This window comes from Scardinius erythrophthalmus (assembly GCF_964197995.2).
Source record: "Scardinius erythrophthalmus genome assembly, chromosome: 22".
In the NCBI taxonomy this organism is placed as follows: Eukaryota; Metazoa; Chordata; class Actinopteri; order Cypriniformes; family Leuciscidae; genus Scardinius; species Scardinius erythrophthalmus.
The window spans coordinates 23,794,552-23,814,107 of record NC_138242.1 but is presented as its reverse complement, the minus strand read 5'-3'; the positions used below and the strand labels follow the sequence as shown (position 1 = coordinate 23,814,107).

The 19,556-nt window shown below is 37.4% G+C and overlaps 1 protein-coding gene across 3 annotated transcripts in view; it reads right to left on the bottom strand.

The window, feature by feature from the left end:
- sh3kbp1 (SH3-domain kinase binding protein 1) overlaps positions 1–18,868 on the bottom strand; it is a 47,156-nt gene extending 28,288 nt beyond the window's left edge. For 2 of the 3 annotated variants that reach the window (XM_081352659.1, XM_081352661.1), the window contains exons 1-2: positions 17,826–18,161; positions 4,389–4,546 (exon numbers count right to left, since the gene is read on the bottom strand). In XM_081352659.1, the coding sequence (XP_081208785.1) occupies positions 4,389–4,546; positions 17,826–17,829 (162 nt within the window). In that variant the 5' untranslated portion in view covers positions 17,830–18,161. Of the gene's footprint in view, positions 1–4,388; positions 4,547–17,825; positions 18,162–18,792 lie in introns of those variants that run through there. The other variant, XM_081352660.1, reaches the window with a different exon arrangement.
- Positions 18,869–19,556: the final 688 nt, after the last annotated feature.

Below are 19,556 nucleotides of genomic sequence, written 5' to 3'. Positions count from 1 at the left end.
TCAGGGCAATTCTGTAACTCAGATCAGCCCATAATGTTGAAGGATCTTAAAGACTTAAGCATTATGTATTTTTCAAAATGTCGGGATTAATCTACATCTTTTACTCTTTATCTCTGAGCATTTGATGTTATTGTATTGATTATCTTTGAACTGATTATGGAATTGGCATGATAAATTTACCTGACATAACAAATTGTTACATTTGATTTTAATCTGAATTACTCTGAAATTATTTTCTCAAGTAGATTAAGTGAAGTCTTATGTTTCCACAAATCTGCGTCCAGGGTTAAGAACATACTAGATCCCAGTTTAGAAGGAGCGTGAGGCACATCTGGTGGGATTCTAGATTCCTAGCTAACTGCTTGATTTTAACTAAGTTGTTATGCAGTCGCAAATAGGGGACTAGATAAAAATACTATTAAGGTAATAGCAAGCGTTGAAGCGGCATTATCTTAATGTACTAGTCATAACCTCTGGTTGTTGTTTGGGCTTTAACTAAGTTGTTATATGGCCGACTGTAGGGGGCTAAATGGGTACTTTTTAACAATGGCAAGCGTGTATACGGCATTGTTGAATTGCTTTAGCCATAACCCCTGGTTATCTATCAGACTGGCGAGATAGGAAACGGCCGGCGCAAGACTCTCTGAGCGACAGAGTAAAACATAAAGTAAAGAGTTAAATAGAATAATCACATACATTGCTAAACTATTATATAATTGACCAAATACCAATAGGTCAATCTAACCTAAATTCGAGGTTGTGATAAAATTGAGTCAGATAAAAGCTTAAATGGAATTAAATGACTTTGCCATGCGGATATAGCCTATATATAAAGACAGTAACGTGCAGAGACCTTGAACCGTTCTATCAGAAACCGCCATTGGGCCGATTTAGACGGGCTTACACATACATATACACATACATATACATACGTACACATACTCATTTGAATTAGCTATCCTCCTGAGATATTAAACAAAATATTAAAGATGACGTGCTCACACAATGTGTTTTAAACAATCAGATAGCTAGTGGAAAAGCCCTCCAGATTGCCATCCATCTTGAACTAAAAAGCAACTGTCATATGAGGTGAAGAAAATGTACAACAGAAAATGTCGCTGCCTGGGATTAGCGCCATCATGGAACAAACTCTGGAATGTTTGCATAAAGTGCGTGAAAATTGAAGATCGGATTTATATATATTTTTTGAAACATATGTATGAGGTCAAAAATAGATTGGATAGCAATCATTAATGTAAACAGACCAAAAGAGCAACCTTTGAGCAAGAAAACAGTCCTCAAGAAAGAGCTTCAAAAAACCCCAGCATGTTGGCTCATCTTGCTTTTGCTCAAAATTTTTAAGGTCGTCAAGGTGCCGAACTCTGAACACAGTGGATGAATTAAGTTAGCGTAGACACAAATAAGTGCAAATGTTCCAACCTCACTCAGCTGCTTTAAGACCACTGCGAGCCGTATGAAGCTGTTCAGGTGGAAATCTGACTCCCACACCATTTTTACTGATACCCAAACTCAGCACAATCCATTCCAAACCCACAGAGAGAACATAACAAAACTGGCCCTGCTTTAGTATGAAGGCACCATGAATCGCTTCTGAAACACTCCACTGCAGCCAAGATCTGCTGTTTGCGTTAGTGTTTTTGTTCTGAAAATGGGCTTGGATGTGACGTGTAGATACAGTTGATCATCCATATGTGGGTGTATGGTCACTATGCAAACCATTCTGAGAATGGAAATTTCACTCTAGCTTATTTAATGGCCATTTATTTGGCAAGCTCCATTTTAGCATGCTGAGAGAATACAAAAATTAGCACGCAGATTAATTGAGAGTAACATTAATCTAACACTCACATTCAAATTTCTTCTCATTAAATGTACAACAAAATCACATGAAAATGATCTTAAATGTGAAGTATATTTGGGCATTTTAGTAGTTAAAAATGTGCTAACTTAAACCTGTATGTTACTCTGTGAAACAAAAGATATTTTAAAGAATTTTGTAACTGTTTTTGTCTATATACTTAAAGTCAATGCAACACTGGACACCACACCTCATTTTATGAAAAAAATATTTTCTGTGTTCCACAAAAGGAAGAAAGACAAATTTAGAAAGACGTGAGGGTAAGTTTTCCTTTTTGGGTGAACTATCTCTGCATAATTTTTATAACCAGCTTCCAGTGTGTGAAGAGAATCTTTTTGTCTTTTAGGAATGACTTCTATGATGATTGTTCTAGTGTCTTTAGAGCTTGTCTGATACGCCCATTGGTCATGCTCAAGCTGAGAAAAGTGTTTAAATTGCACCCGTAGACTTTCTCGCGTCTCACTGCACCTACCCTCCCCAGTGTCATCAGAGGAAGTCTATACTTCCCTCTAACCATAGAAGAGGAAGTGACCTCACAAAGCTGCAGTCTCACTGCATAAACTGCATAGTTTATAGTCCTAAAGTACAGACAAGCTAAAGGTTGTGGGATCTGAATAAAACTAATCTACAGTATATTGTGCTTTTTAATCAATATAAAACATTAAAAAAATACAGTCTCAATTCAAGACTATGAATTGAGATGAATCATACATAAAATGACTCAAGACTCCAACAACAAGTTTTTGAGGACAGACAGAAAAAAAAAACTTTCCTAAAGTAGTATGGTGCTTCTTTAAAAGATGAACGGTTCTTTCCTTGCCAAATTTGATTTACGTAAAACTGCCAATGCTTTAATTTACATGAGCATATCAAAACAAACTAATAAACAAACACTAAAAGAAGACTTTATGGATATTGTAAAGTGTTTTTAATTGCCATTTAGTTTCCTAAAGCTTTAGTTTCTTTTTTTTAACTACTTTGCAATCTTTTCTTTTCATACAACAGAAAAGTATAAAATATGTTGTTTGGGTTTTTAAGCTCAATTCATTAATTTAAAACTCGGATTTAACGATTCATTTGTATCATCAATTAAACATATTTTTGCACAAGGAATTGTGATTTGAGACTAAATTTAGACTCATAAACAACTGACTTGATTCAGACTTCAAATGACTCAAAGACTTGAGTGAGATTTCACAGAAAAAAACTTGCCCAAAGTAATTCAATGATGTTTTTAGATGAAGTTCCTGTCTTGCCAACTGTGATTAGAGTAAAACTTCACGTGTTTTCATTTACATGTGCATATCATATGAACAAATAAAGACTAAAAGAAGAAAACTCTGCATCTTGCAATAGGGTTAAAAAACTAACCTGCATAAACATTTAAAAAAAGACAACTGTTAACACTGTTAACATTTCACCCAACCACATGATTTACACTAATGTTCACACCGACATCTGTGGTATTACTTGTTGAAAAGTAGTGTGTTTACAGTAAGGAATTAACAAAACCAACGTACAATAAGAACTGTACTATGAAAATACTGATAATTCTACTAGCGTGATTAGAAAGAGCCTCATTTCACGCCTTGTGAAATGGAGTTAACAGGTATGTAGTGCTACTAAGCTAACAAGCTTTCATGGACTCTCACACCTGAGCTCATGACAACCTGCTAGTGGAGTTCACAGGTTTCCTGCTGCAATACGCCCCTGATGCATTGATGTCACTGGAGAGAAGGAGAGCGAGAGAAAGAGAGAAAGTGCGCACAAGTCGCAGAGATGCTCTCTCTGTCTCTCCAAATCAACACTAGCATCCTGCTCTTCTCCAGTGCTGCTCAGTTTGACCAATACTCTTCCAGTAAGCACACACACACACTGACACTAACAACCTCACCATCCTCTGATCATGGTAAGCATTGGTTGCCTGCTAAGTTCAGTTTAACACAAACATACACACTTGTGAACACACACTAGTGCTGGGTGATATATAACATATATTCATTAAATGTGCTAAGGATACTCCAATCAGAATACCCTGAAGACATTTTTAATGATTTCACATCTAAGTGGTCTACTTAAAAGTAATGGCTTATAACTCTACAAAAATAAAGGTATCATCAAGCACATGGTCTCATTTGATAAAAAAAACCTTTCAGATTTTGAAGAAAACTGATTTTGAGAATGTTTGGAGATTCTTATGTTACAACACTACCGAGAAAACCCAGAAAAAGTGATGCAATTTATTGATTTATTTTGTTATTCATGCTTGACATGATGACAAATTTTTTTGCACCAGTTGTAAAAAAACAGTAGTGTATTTGGTTGTAATTGGTGTTTGATTGAAAAATGGTTGCACTGAATAAACCTTTTCAGAGCATTACACACGCATTACATGTTAATAGTTTGGTCATGTTAAATTAAGGAAAATGTGGTGAGACTGTAGTGTGAATTCATTCACTACCTCCTGCAGTGAAAGGTCAAAAGTGCAAACGCTGAGTTCAGCACTTACCCTGACAAAGTTGTCGGGGAAGAGCCCTCTCCGACCGTCCAACTCTCCCTCCCACCAGCCCCCCTCATCCTTCCTGATGTTACTGATGATGTCACCGACAGCTATGGTCAACTCGTCATCATGCTGGGCCTGGTAATCAAACTCCACAATGGCTTCCACTGAGAGAGAGGAAAACAAACAGAGAGATTTAGCACTCATAGTTACACACAGGAAGCAGGATATACAGTATTACTGTACGAGACTTACGTAGACAAACTTTCTCCATTCAGTGAAAACAAAAAATTAAACCTACAGGAGATCCATTTATATTTCTCAAAGTATCAATATGTAATTTTAATCATCATTACATTTGACCTTAAAGGAGATGCAAAAATTTTTTATATGTGACTTTTGTAATTCAACATACGCAACCAACAAAGATCCTGTTTTTGGTTCTGTTGCCGTTTTATCTTACTCTCTTATGTAGAAAAGTTCAACTAGATGTTTTTAGTGGTGCTTGCGTAAGTTGCTGCAAAAACTCTAGGCTGTTGTGGGTGGTTCCCAGGCCATTGCTATGCGTGTAGTAATATGTTTGGAGTGTTTGTAGCATGTTGCTATGCTGCTATGTGTCCTGGGTTGTTTCTAAGGTGTTGCTAGGGTAGACGTTTTGAAGTGCATAGATAGGTGATAATAGGGTGTTCTCAATGTTTTCTAGGGTGTTGCGGGGTGATTCTAGGGTGTACTGGATGGTTTCTAGGGCATTGATTAGTGAGAATAATGTGTTCTTGATGTTTTCTAGGGTGTTGCTAGTTGATTCAAGGGTGTTCTGTGTAGTTGCCAGGGAATTGCTACGTTGATACTAAGGTGTTTGGAATGTTTTTGAGTGTGCTGCTATGCTGCTATCCATGTTCTGGTTGTATCAAGGTGATTCTATTGTATTCTGGATGGTTTCTAGGGTGTTGCTAGGTTATTTTAGGGTTATTTTAGAGCAATACAAATGGTGATGCTTACCATAAAAACTACTTTGTCATGTGTGTTCTGACAACATCATAACTTCATTTATTTTATTTTATATATATATATATATATACACAATAATAAAACATTAACTGAGATAGAGAGAGAAAGATATGAGTCCTTCTGAAAGGATTAGAGCTGACAGACCCCTGGAGCATCAGAAGGCATCATGTTTTCACTGCAGATAGGAGGATTCCTCTAGGTGAGATCAAGGCAGGAGCGAAAGCAACAAAACAAGGAACCGAGAAATTAAAGTGACAAGAAGACATTTTTATGTTATAGTTTGTAATATTTAAAGGAAGCTTTTTGAACTCTGCTGAACTACAGAGGTGCTATTTTTGTTAGGGAAGTGCAGGATGAGCATGTCATCCTCCCAGCTTTGTGACTGCGGGTTTGAATTGAATTGTGTGCGTTTGCATGAGGTCATGATGGTGGGAAGGGGTTACCGTCAGGATGGGGATGAGAGATGGAGATAGAACATCACAATGATGCGTTTATGAGTCATCAAGCCATGCCACACAAGACGAGATCACACCCACGCTTCGCTTCAATGCAACGCATGTTGCACAGACACAAACACAAACAGCAGGACATTGCAAACATCCTTTGTGACATCTATACAATCTTTGCTCTATATAGCAACTCTTACTATAGGTTTCGTAAATGATCAAAGAATCTTCCTTTTTTGGGTGAACTAACCCTAAGCTTTTTTAAACCAAATTCTACAGTTTATCCAACAAAGCAATGGAGGAAAGGCAAGAAAAATCTGAAGAGGTTCTATCTGGGCCTGATCAGCCATTAGAGATGATAGATCTCCATATAACACCACAGACTGTTGCATTTCTGCAGTTATATTGTGTGTGTGGGTTTGTGCCGGTAGTTTTTTTTATATCTGTGCATATGCGTAGGCGTGTTCCACCAGATGTTTGGAAGTATTCGGTACCTTTATGTTTGTTATGGCTGCGGGCTGACCGATTTCGTTTATACAACATCATGCTTTTCTCCCTGCACAGCTCAACAGAATGTTCAAGAATGTTCTGCAGGGTCATCTGAGGGATCATATAGACCATGCTGTTATGTATTTTTGAATATCTAATGGTATATCAATACCCTTGTGCATGAAGAGATAATCTGGGTGGGTGGTATTTACTCACTCTCGTGTCGTTCCAAACCCTTAAGACTTTTGTTCATCTTCAGAACACAAATGAAGATATCTTTAATAAAATCTGAGCCAGTTCTGTCCCTCCATTGACAGCTACGCAACTACTACTTTGACGCTTCAAATAATTCATAAAAAGATCGTAGAATGAATCTGAAGAGCCTCGATAGCTTTATATGATGAACAAATTGAATTTAGTCTTATATTCACATATAAACAACACTGATCAGCGAACATAAACAGAAGCTCACCCACACCTGCTTAACGTGCAAGAACAAAGCTCATTGGTTCTTGAGGAAGCTCAAATGTGCTACGTAACAAGATTGAACCTGATTGGTTCTCGCACATCAAGCGAACACGCTTGAGCTTCCGTTTAAATTAACCATTTTCCACGTTTCATACCGTAACCGTACATTATAATGCTGTGATGCCTAAATTATTTTAAGCATCACAACATTGCTTTGATCATTGGAAAAATAGTATAATTAAAAAAAAGTAATAAAAACTCGGTGAGTGTTTTAGCGCAATTTTCTCACCTCATGGGATCACAACACTAAGAGATAGTAAATCTTTTCCTGGATTTTTTTTTTGTGCGTTCCTGAGATTAGACCTTCCTTAACATAATGCCGAAAAACCCGAAGTCTCTAGGTGGTCTGGTTGAGGAGTAGATAGAAGTGCAAGATTGGTGCGCACAGACGCACAGAACAGAAATCATGAGTTAACAATCGCAATTTGTCCGGTGGAAAATTGCGTTAAAAATATAGGCTTACCAGTATCAGCCAGAGTTTATATACAAATTTATTAAGGAATTTATATATTCAATTTATATAAAACATTTGATATTTAAAAATAAAAATTTAACATACAATTAATATAGAAACATTTATTTATATAATAAACAAAAATACAAGGATCAGGAAATGCGCACAATGAATGAGTGAGTGTCACTCATTCATTGTGCGCATTTCCTGATCCTTGTATTTTTGTTTATTATATTTTTCATTTAAGCGATAATAGGCGGCACTTCCTGTGGAGATCTGATGGCATAGATTCTATACATAGGTGGATCATAACATGACCTTAATCACAATTATTCATACTTGACCTTTCTACAGGCCTTGAACACCATGTTGGATCTTTTATTCTTTAAAGGAACTGTTATGCTAGACTTTGATGACATCCTGAATGATGACCATCAAGTCGGCCCATCTCTCTCACTCTCCAGCTGTTTGAATTTTAGATTAGAAATAAAGATGTGACAAAGCACAGCTGTCATGTTTAGGGTAATACATCTTCCAAAAAAAACCTCCCACACACACTCACACCCTTACACCAAGAATACTTGCGTTTGTCTTGAATGTCTGCCACAAATGTCAGTCTCTGTCTGACTTTTTAGCACAGCCTTTCTACAACTGACCAACACAAACACACTCACACACAACAACACACTAGAATTACAGACATAAAACAACAAAGCTGTTTTCTGTTGATTCTTGTCTTTCTTTTTATTGGCCACAAGAAAGACTGAATCAGGATCCAATTATTAGTGACACATCCAGGGTATGAAATCATGATATCAATATATGAGGGTGAAAACTGCTTTTTGTTGATTTAATATGATCTATAAGAGGAAATGCATTCTCAAAATAATTACAAGAAATGGTGTTAATGAATTGATTATATTAAAGTATTTGGCATGAAGGATAACAGAATATTTTTTTAAATAAAATGAAATACATTATTTAATCTATATTTGCAATAATTTATATAATATATATTATTAATAAAATATTTGAAAATAAAAATATTCCCATAAAGAAAACTTTATTTAAAAAATTTCCTTTGATTTGTTGATTTAATTTTATCTGTAAGAGGAAACAAATTCTCAATCTATTTATAGAGAATGTGTTAATGAATTGATTAAAGTATTTGATGAAGTATAACAATTATTTTAAAACATATTCTTTAAAATATATTTTACATATAATATATGAAATATTTTTAAATAAAATATTTTACAAAAAAGTCCCCATGAATCACAATGATTTGTGACAAATATATTACAATGTGCATTATATCAAGAGGTAGTTGCCAATGCCAGTCCATATACACTCACCAAAAGGATTATTAGGAACACCTGTTCAATTTCTCATTAATGCAATTATCTAATCAACCAATCACATGGCAGTTGCTTCAATGCATTTAGGGGTGTGGTCCTGGTCAAGACAATCTCCTGAACTCCAAACTGAATGTCAGAATGGGAAAGAAAGGGGATTTAAGCAATTTTGAGCATGGCATGGTTGTTGGTGCCAGACGGGCCGGTCTGAGTATTTCACAATCTGCTCAGTTACTGGGATTTTCACGCACAACCATTTCTAGGGTTTACAAAGAATGGTGTGAAAAGGGAAAAACATCCAGTATGCTGCAGTCCTGTGGGCGAAACTGCCTTGTTGATGCTAGAGGTCAGAGGAGAATGGGCCGACTGATTCAAGCTGATAGAAGAGCAACTTTGACTGAAATAACCACTCGTTACAACCGAGGTGTGCAGCAAAGCATTTGTGAAGCCACAACACGCACAACCTTGAGGCGGATGGGCTACAACAGCAGAAGACCCCACCGGGTACCACTCATCTCCACTACAAATAGTAAAAAGAGGCTACAATTTGCACGAGCTCACCAAAATTGGACAGTTGAAGACTGGAAAAATGTTGAATGGTCTGATGAGTCTCGATTTCTGTTGAGACGTTCAGATGGTAGAGTCAGAATTTGGCGTAAACAGAATGAGAACATGGATCCATCATGCCTTGTAACCACTGTGCAGGCTGGTGGTGGTGGTGTAATGGTGTGGGGGATGTTTTCTTGGCACACTTTAGGCCCCTTAGTGCCAATTGGGCATCGTTTAAATGCCACGGCCTACCTGAGCATTGTTTCTGACCATGTCCATCCCTTTATGACCACCATGTACCCATCCTCTGATGGCTACTTCCAGCAGGATAATGCACCATGTCACAAAGCTCGAATCATTTCAAATTGGTTTCTTGAACATGACAATGAGTTCACTGTACTAAAATGGCCCCCACAGTCACCAGATCTCAACCCAATAGAGCATCTTTGGGATGTGGTGGAACGGGAGCTTCGTGCCCTGGATGTGCATCCCACAAATCTCCATCAACTGCAAGATGCTATCCTATCAATATGGGCCAACATTTCTAAAGAATGCTTTCAGCACCTTGAATCAATGCCATGTAGAATTAAGGCAGTTCTGAAGGAAAAAGGGGGTCAAACATAGTATTTGTATGGTGTTACTAATAATCCTTTAGGTGAGTGTATTCTAGGCAATTGGACAATTATCATGTGGTGATTTAAAAATATCACATAGACCCACGTAATATCTAATATAACAGACACTTGAGCCAGCAACAACCAAGCAACCACATAGTAATGTCCTAGTAATCAACCACCTAAAACAACTTAGCAACTGCATGCATAGCAAGCACTAAAAACAACCCTGAACCACGTGTGTGCATTGAAGATTAGAGGTATTATTCTTTTTTACCAGCGTCATGGCGTGCTGGTCATCTCCCTGAGCAGCTATAAATAGGCCTACTCCTCTTCTTAGTAGCTCCTTTAGCCTGTGTGTCTGGACTCAGTTGATTTGCGCTGATGTGAGTCAAGTGTTTGTCTGCTTTAGAGGACCTCAGTGAAATCATGTGATGCATTTTTCACCCCAGCACAACTCTCTGAGCTCATGTATTAAACATCAACACAGTCGATGTGTAATACTCACTGAATTCATGTATGCCTGATCCATTCCCTGTCATATAAGCATTGCACCCATAATCCACTGCACAGCATTTGCATAAATCTTGGAAGTTAAGACATACACGCATTATTGTTAGGTTGCATTGATTCAGAACAAGATCGATAATGTTCCAGCATTGTACGAACAACCTTTTTGGCTAATGATGTGATTGAACTGAACTAAAATCCCTCATTGTTTCCCGTCTAAGGGGAGCTTGTGACTTACATTTTAATTGGTAATTCTCGCATACTGACTCAGGCCATGTACTCCGTAAAGGTTAATCAAATTTACGGTATTAGATTGCATTAAATGGAACGGACATGAATTAAATTAATTACACTGGCAAAAGTATTTTTATACAGCAAAGAGCTCATGCTTAAGTCTGAATGGATGAGCAGCATTAGCCTAGATGCGAATGACACAAAATGACTCCAATGAGTCAGTGAAATGAACAGCAGATATCCTTCACAGCCAAACCATTTCATGCCACCCTGACTTATTACACACCTCCTAATGTAGATTGAAGGAACAGTAGGCCTAATATAACTGCAGATAAAAAACACTACGAAATGTGGTGGGCCCTAACACAAACATACAACATTCAGAGCAGTGCTGTGATCACAGGCGTAGTCCTGACCCATTTCACCAAATGCACTCTGCTGTGGTCTGGTTAGCACTTAGGAGAGACATCAATGTCCTTTCGTACGTGCTTTAGTCAGATCTGTTGCCAGGGCAACAGAAGAAGTAACACTGACATAAATATACATTAATCAGCTGATTCGACGTGGGTGGGTTGGGTGTCGCAACAGCCTTCTATCAGGGAAACCCTGTGCTTAAAGGGTTAGTTGACCTGAAACTTAATTTTCTGCCATTGATTTCTCACCCTCATGTCGTTCCCAACCCTTAAGACCTTCGTTCATCTTTGGAACACAAATCAAGCTATTTTTGATGAAATCTGAGAGCTTTCTGACCCCCTATAGACACCAAAATCATAACCACTTTCAAGGCCCAGAAAGGTAGTAAAGACATCGTTATAATAGTCCATGTGACTACAGTGGTTCAACCTTAGGGCCCTATTTTAACGATCTAAGCGCATGGTCTAAAGCGCAGAGCGCAAGTGCTCTTAGGGCGTGTCCGAATCCACTTTTGCTAGTTTAACGACGGGAAAATGGTTGGCGCGCCCAGCGCATGGTCTAAAAGGGTTGTCTCTATTCTCTTAATGGGTGTGTTTTGGGGCGTAACGTGCAAAAAAATCAATCAGAGTGTAATTTCCCAATCCCTTTAAAAGCCAGTTGCGCTCGTGCCATGGCGGATTCGCTATTTACATGGCGCAGTTTGCAAATGTAAAGACTGAACGTGTCTCCAGAGCAAACGCAAACGCAAACGCAAGCAGACCATCTACGGGACAAGCCGGATTTCACCATATATTTATGTACACAATAAAAACCCTTTTATTTTTATTTGGCATGTTTGTGTGCTGCTGCACGTGTTGTGGACCCGCCTATAGGCGCACATTACTAATGCGCTAAAAATATTGCGCTATTGACTTGCGTCAGGCTGAAACTAGCAAAAAACACTTGTGTCGCGCTTGAAGCTGCATTGCGCCGGGTGTATGAAAGGGCCATTAATGTTATGAAGCGACAATAATACTTTGTGCGCAAAAAAAAATTTAACAACTTTATTCAACAATTAATTCTCTTCCGAGTCAGTCTCTTCCGAATTCTCTTCTCTTCCGAACAGCGTCAGATGCTGATGGTAATTGAAATGTTCATGCTCATTTAATCTATTTTTGCAATTAAATATCCAATGACTAATATACTAAATCAGTTAAATCTGTAATACCATCAATACCATAACTGATAAGGTACCGCATTCCTAACATTTTAGAAAGACAGGTGGGATATTTCTGAACACTCTGTGATGACAAATGAATCATGTTTTCAAGCAGTTCACTGAAATGAACTTGTTTGAAAGAATTAAATCTCAAAAATTAATCAAACTTCCTATCACACTTTTTGCTACTGAGATTAAATTTATGTTAAACAGTCAATAAACTGTTTAAATCACTGCAATATTCTTAATGATGCTTACATTTGTATTCCCTATAAATCATCAAAAAAACACTTTTTTTTGTTTTTTGTTTTGTTTAGAGGACCTTTATATAGTAGAAGAAAAGGTTAAGGTCCTCTTAAACACATTACCACATGTGGCTCATCATGTGTTCTGGCTTCCCAAATTGTATTAGCCAAGCCACTTAATATGTGGGTTAGACGTTGAACTTGGGTCATGTGCAGAAATTAAAAAAAAAAAAAAAAAAAACTAACATACGATTGGTGCAAGACACAAAATGACACACTTTCCCAGAAGCATAAAACATGCTGTTAACATGCCATTAAATAATGTAGTATGTAGGACAAACACTCTTGTGCTCAATGCTGGAGAGTAAAGTGCAAGACAACTTCCTTAAAGGTTGTATCAGTGATTTCAGGCCCAAAAATAAATTATCACATTCATCTAATCTTTCCTAACGATCCGCTAGCTGCCCGCCCCATAAGCATGCCATCAAAAAAACGCGTCTCTCTAGGCAGCCTAGGCTCCGAGATCCGCACACAAAAACAATCTGGTTTTGAGTGGTTGGTGTAAAATAAATAGTGTTCCAACCAATCACAGACAGGGGCGGGTGTTGTGAGGTTTTGCACTCGTGCACGGCTGCCTATGACGGCTGCACGCAAAAACCTCACAACACCCACCCCTGTCTGTGATTGGTTGGAACACTATTTATTTTGGTTTTGAGTGGTAGTGAAAGCAACTATTTTTGTGTGCAGATCTCAGAGCCTAGAGAGACGCGTTTTTTTGACGGCATGCTTATGGGGCGGGCAGCTAGCGGATCGTTAGGAAAGATTAGATGAATGTGATAATTTATTTTTGGGCCTGAAATCACTGATACAACCTTTAAAGCTAACAAACAACAATTTTACAACTCTTCTTTAAAGTTACTGCTCCAAAGTCAAACACGTTAATGAAGTTGCTTGTGATTGCAAAGCACTTGGTTGTTTGGATGTCCTAATGCAGATCTATGAGAGCAAAGTTTCATTATAGCTTAAATGCATGATTTAAAAGTGAAATGTTCAGCGAGTGTAGCAAAACTTAAATTATTAATCTCCAAAAGCTCTTTCAGCAGATGTTTTCGACTGTATGTGATGAATAAATCTGGAGCTATTGCACAATATTGTACAAAACTCTTACACTGGACATGGTGGATCTACTCTAGTAGCCTAGCGCATGACAATTTAAGTCTGTCTTGCAATCTCCTGTAGACTTAAGAAATCAATGACTACTCGTGCTCAAAAACACATAACTCTTTCTTCCTTCTGTTTTTACGAGCAACATTTTATTATTTTTCCATCTGATACAAAGCCTTATGGTTTTTATTACTGCATATTGTGCATTTCCCCTCCAGTAATATGCACAGAAAACTTTTTCGTCTATGCCACACAAAACAACTCTCCTCTGAATTATTTTATTAGGATCTATGAATACTATTATTTAACATAGGCATGCCCAGAAGGCATCTGCAGAAAATGAGCATTTTCTGTCCTGCTTTTGGGGGAAAATCAGCAGTAATGGTTTTAAACATGGTAAGATGTGTTAAATTGGATGCTTAAAGAATAGGCTAATCAAATTAGCTAAAATATTTAGTAACCAAAAAAAACAAAAGCAGCTGGAGATGTGTAGATCTTCCAAACCAGTCACCTTTAGGCAGAAAAGTGTGATATATAAACAACTGCGACTGGTTCCCCTACAATGTTTCCACTGACAATAAAAGAGCAACTATAACATGGAGGAACTTGTGGTAGATGTGTAAATGCTCCACTATAACGGGAACTCATCATACTGTACACAGAAACATGCTTCTCTCACCACTTCCCTGTTTTCTGCCAAAGGGCAATGAATGAGCATGACATAGCAGCCATGACAGTAAAGAGACCGGAGTACAGTGCAACACTTCCCAGAATCCAAAGCGCACCACATCACTGGGGAGGAAAAGCAAAGCTGGAGCTTGCGGCGAAAACAGTAACAGAGGAAGCCAGGGCTTCATTAACTTGCATGCGATATGAGGATTCACAGGGAGCCCTTGATCACTATGAATTCACTTACTGAAAGCATGTTTAATTCAAAACAGAGGAAAATAAATTCCTACACTCTTGAAAATAAAGGTTCTCTATTGTCATTGACGGTACCATGAAGAACCTTAAATATGAATGAAAGCTTTTCCATACACAAAAGGTACTTCAGATTATTCAAATGTTCTTCAGTCAAAAAATGGTTATTTTAAGAACTGCTCACTGAGAGGTTCTTTGGCGATGCAGAAACAAGCGATCTTATATATAATAATAATGAATAAATAATGCGATCACCAACATTAAACAGCATACAAATCAAAACTACCTGCTGCTACTGAATGAAATGTCGACCCAGGACAAGCTATAGGACTGTGCAAGTTTAGAGGGTGTTGATGGACTCGATCTACTCCAAGTGTGTTTTGATATTCATTCTGAATCTGATCCTGACGTAGTCTTTGACAAAAACGTGATTTTTAATTTATTTTTTTGCTCAAAATTTAGCTTTATTATGAAACTTACCCATATTCAAGTGTTGATAAAAAAATGTATGAAGCTAGAATACAACAGATTTTTTTGTCTAAAAGCAGTGGGTCTGTTCTTTCTTTTGATGTATTGCATGTTCAGATATTCATAAAACAAAATATTCTGGGGGTCATGAAAGATTCAAAATCTGATCAAAAACACTGGCGGTGGCTGGCAACTTTTATTTATATTTTAAACGCTGGTGGGGAAAGAGGTGCATGTTGGGATCAACAAATTTACCCTCAAGTCATTCAAAACCTGCATAACTTACTTTCTTCTGCAGAACACAAAAGAAGATGTTTTGAAAAATGTCTCAGTGTATTTTTATCCCTATACAATGAACGTCAACGTTTTTTGGACCTCACTGACTTCCACTGTACAGACAAACCAGTGAAATATTCTTCAATATATTTTCTTTTATGTTCCACAGAAGAAATAAAGTCATATAGATTCAGAACGACATTAAGGTGAGTAAATAATAACAGAATATTCACTTTTGAGTGAACTACTGTATCCCTTAAGGTACTAATATGCACCACTTAGGGGTTGATAAGGTACAAACATCTTGCATGTTTTATATTTTTTCCATATTTAGCGCAGAGCATGGATCATTTGTCAGATTGATTTTTAAATCATATCAGTCCTGCAGTCCTGTTTGTGTCATTGATTTATGTTTTGAAATAGTTGGTACACACAGCTGGCCCTGGGCCGTTAATATCCGTTACCGTTCATGTTTAGACAGAAATGAACAAACCTAACAAACACTCCGGTGGGTTTGTACATGGATGGCTTTAGTCACTAAAGAATGTAACCAAATGTGATGTGCAATGTGCTCAAAAACCGGATTGTGCCGTTTAAGTTTTCAACACGAACGCCTGTTGATCTAAATGCTTTGATGAATCTTGCCAAGAGATCAGAGACACGTGTGTGACTGTCTCACGCTGTGTTTTGTCAAACAAAACACCCCCTTTTTGATGAGCTCATCACGGGAGAGTGCTTAGAACATAAGAGGATTGTACATCTGTTTGCGCTTCATTGAATAAGAAGTTGCTTTTAGTTTGTTAAATATAAACCATAAAAGATTGTAATCCAATGCCAATGATAGGCTCAGTACGACAGTCTTAGATATGAGATTACTCTACAGTGATGACTCTGCAGATATGACTATCTCGTTTCACAACGGTGTGGCATTCCTCAAAAATGTCTGTCATCGTGTTTTATCATCAGTGTAGTATAAGAAAACAACACCAATGACTTTTTTTTTTTTTTGACTTGAGATGCTAAAAACAGTTTTGGCTGCGGCCGCCCAGTTACTGACTGTGATGAGCTTGTGGCCATCAAGGGCGTCTGTTTAAAAAAAAAAACAATAAAAAAAAAAACGTACAAACAAGTCACCTTTATTTAAAGCACATAGTGTGATGTTACCCGATATAATGTAAGAAGCATTTGTGGCCTGTTTTGTTCTGTTTGACCAATATCATTTGCCGATATTCACACTTTTCTACCTAAAGTCGCAATGAAACGGAAGAAGTGTGATCTTTTCTTCTGTATTTTGATGTACATCTGAGTGAAACAGACTATCAATACAAAAATGTAGGGGAGGGACTCAGTTCTAACTTTAACATTTAAACCTAGTTGAATCATCTCAAAACCATTTTGATCACAAAGAAACGTTTCCTTTTTGGAAACATTCCACTGAATTTAAATGAACACTTATTAAAGTTAAAATACATATAAATATAGAAAAATGTGCATTGTCCGTTAACAACCCCGAAGGCCCTTCACGCCAAGGACGATAACTTTAACGATAAAGATATCGTTTTAAAATAATAGCAGACTCCACATCACAACTTAAGGACACAGTGGAATAATATTGTTGGAATTACTTTAAAAATATGTATTTTTCCAGCTGATGAAAGATAAAAACATTGACAGCCAATCAGAATCCATCCTCCTCAAAGAGCTTGAGCATTTAAAGTGGCAGACAAAACAGCAGCATGTTTATAATGAACAGAATGCTATCTGCGTTGGTGTGGACGCTAATACAGTAGTTCTTTGTGTGAATGGGCCTTAATAGTTATCATTATCTTTCTTGGTGTGAACGGACCTTGACGCTTAGCAGAAAGAACAGGTATATTAATCAGCCAATCGGGTACAGTTAATGCCCGATAATGACAATCTAAGAACATCAACCAATCAATCAGCCTGCCAATATCTGAGTCTATTACAATTTATGAATTAATATAAGCCTGTCAGCCCATTTTTTGCAAACTATTGTATATTTCTCATTGTGTGGAAACTAATAATTAGCCAATTAACAGACATTTCAACATGAATCTATACAGTAATCAGTCGTAAAGAAACAATATCGGTCGATATGTAGCCTATTCAGAACTATTCAAGGTAATCCATAAAGGGAAACAGATCAAATGTGATGAGCAGTTTACGTTGCATTGTTAGGTCATAATAAAATAATATGCATAATAAAAAGAGCACATCCTTATGAAACAATGTAGCAAAAGCCACATCTGTAAAGAGAAACATAACGGACAGCTGGAGGAGAGCAGGAAACCTCAGAGGGAAATGAAATTCAGCTTTTAACTCTTCATGACATTTGAGCAACAGAGAAGAGGGGGGAAAACCATGCAAACGTGTCCACATCTTGAAATGATCAGATCTTCTTTCTATAGTTATTATAGTGCGACGGACGCATCATGGAATAACTATCAATGATATCAGTTTCATTTAATGTTTTATATGACACAACAATTGCACAATGAGGTCAAGATCTAGCATAAAAATGAACGGACTTATCCCAAATATGTTGTACTCACCCATTTATGAACTTGTATACGCGGCGTGTTTGTCTAGGATGTTTTCAACGTAGAGAAGAAAAAAAGAAATCCGCTACTTTCGGAGATGCAGCACGCTGGGTCGGAAATACCTCAAATAATCACTTAAAATGAAAGCGCAACGCGGCTTCTAAGCATATTTCTTACAAATGCTCCTGCCCCTCATTAAAAAGAGCAAAAAAAGGCAGGGGCAACAATGCAAGAGGGGGGAAGAGATGATGTGAATGTTGCCCCAGCCGTAAGGCGCTTCACTACAGTTTTGCCTCCGTCGCTTAACGAACTCCAGCTTGCCATCACTGCGCTCACTCAGTGGCGCTCGTGAACCGAAAGTTCTCGCGAGAACTGGAAGGATGCGCTGTAATGGTCGAAGCCATTGAACGGGATTTTCCGCTTTTATACAAATAAATAGGCCTACCTGGGGCCTGCAAGTCGCAGGTAATTGTTTCTAAAAGCATGTTTTTGTTTACTCAATACATATCATTATAGAGCGTAATCACTGGGGTGTAACATATCTGGTTACTTTTAAAGAACTTTAAGTGTTTGAAACGAATGTAAACTGTAGGGAGTGAGTGTTTGGTTTAAACGTCAGAAAACGTAGGCCTATGCCAGATTTTAATGTAATATTCCCATATTTGTCAACTAAATAGCCTACTTATTCTTAAACGATGTAAATTAATGTCAAATAGAGGGCTGTTGTTTCAACCTGTAAGACTTACAGCAAACATGGACACTTGGATTATTTTTTTAATTATACTTACCTCAAAATGATTGTATCTCAAAAACTCACTCCTAGGCTATATAAAATGTTGTGCTATGTGAACTGATGAGACCTTAACCATGTTAAATCAATAATTACTGATATGGTATATTATAGCATGGATTTAATTGTAAAATACAAGCCTACAAATGAGCCCTAAATTACAATTTTTAAAACAATAAATCCAAATACCCATTTGTTATCCTGCATGCGCTTGCAAATTCCCTGTTATGCTGATTCTAAAGTCACTACTGCCACCCTGTGGCCAGTATAGAATACAACCCGCAGTGCACTTATAAATTATTATTTTTTTGGCCATGCATCCTTAATTAATATTCAAATATAAAATAGTACTTTCCCCCCATACTTCTTGTCTTATATTCTGCTTGGCTTAAGTCAGTAAATTTGCTTTGGACTTTCTCCTGTTGTGCAGTAATGAGGCTTAACTGAGTGGATCTTTATAATAGCACTATTAATGCTGGAATGACTACTGATCACATAAACACACAGAGACAGAGGAATGTGCTTTAGACAGCAGAAAGTGCAGTCGGCTGCTGTGCAGCAATGGTGGAAACCAAGAGAGAACAGAGACACATGATAGCAACAGAACACAAATAAGGCAGAGAGAGATAGCAGGTGAAAGCATTGAAAGAGAAAGGAAAAGGTCTGCCATCAGAATGCTTTATGCTTTTTTTTAATTGTTATAACGTCTAAATTGTGAGATAAAAAGTCGCAATTACCTTTTTTATTCCATGGCTAAAGTAGACTTTACTTGGATATATTTTGTTTATCTGAGAGAACTTCACAGTCCAAATTTAGTATTGAAGCAAAACGGTTTAAATGGGTGCATTTTTTTTTTTTACCAATGCAAATAAAAGTGAGTGGGAAAAGTGTTGTTGGTGTGTTAAGAACACAGGATGAAATATTCTACAGTAGTTCTGAGTCAATTATTCTAC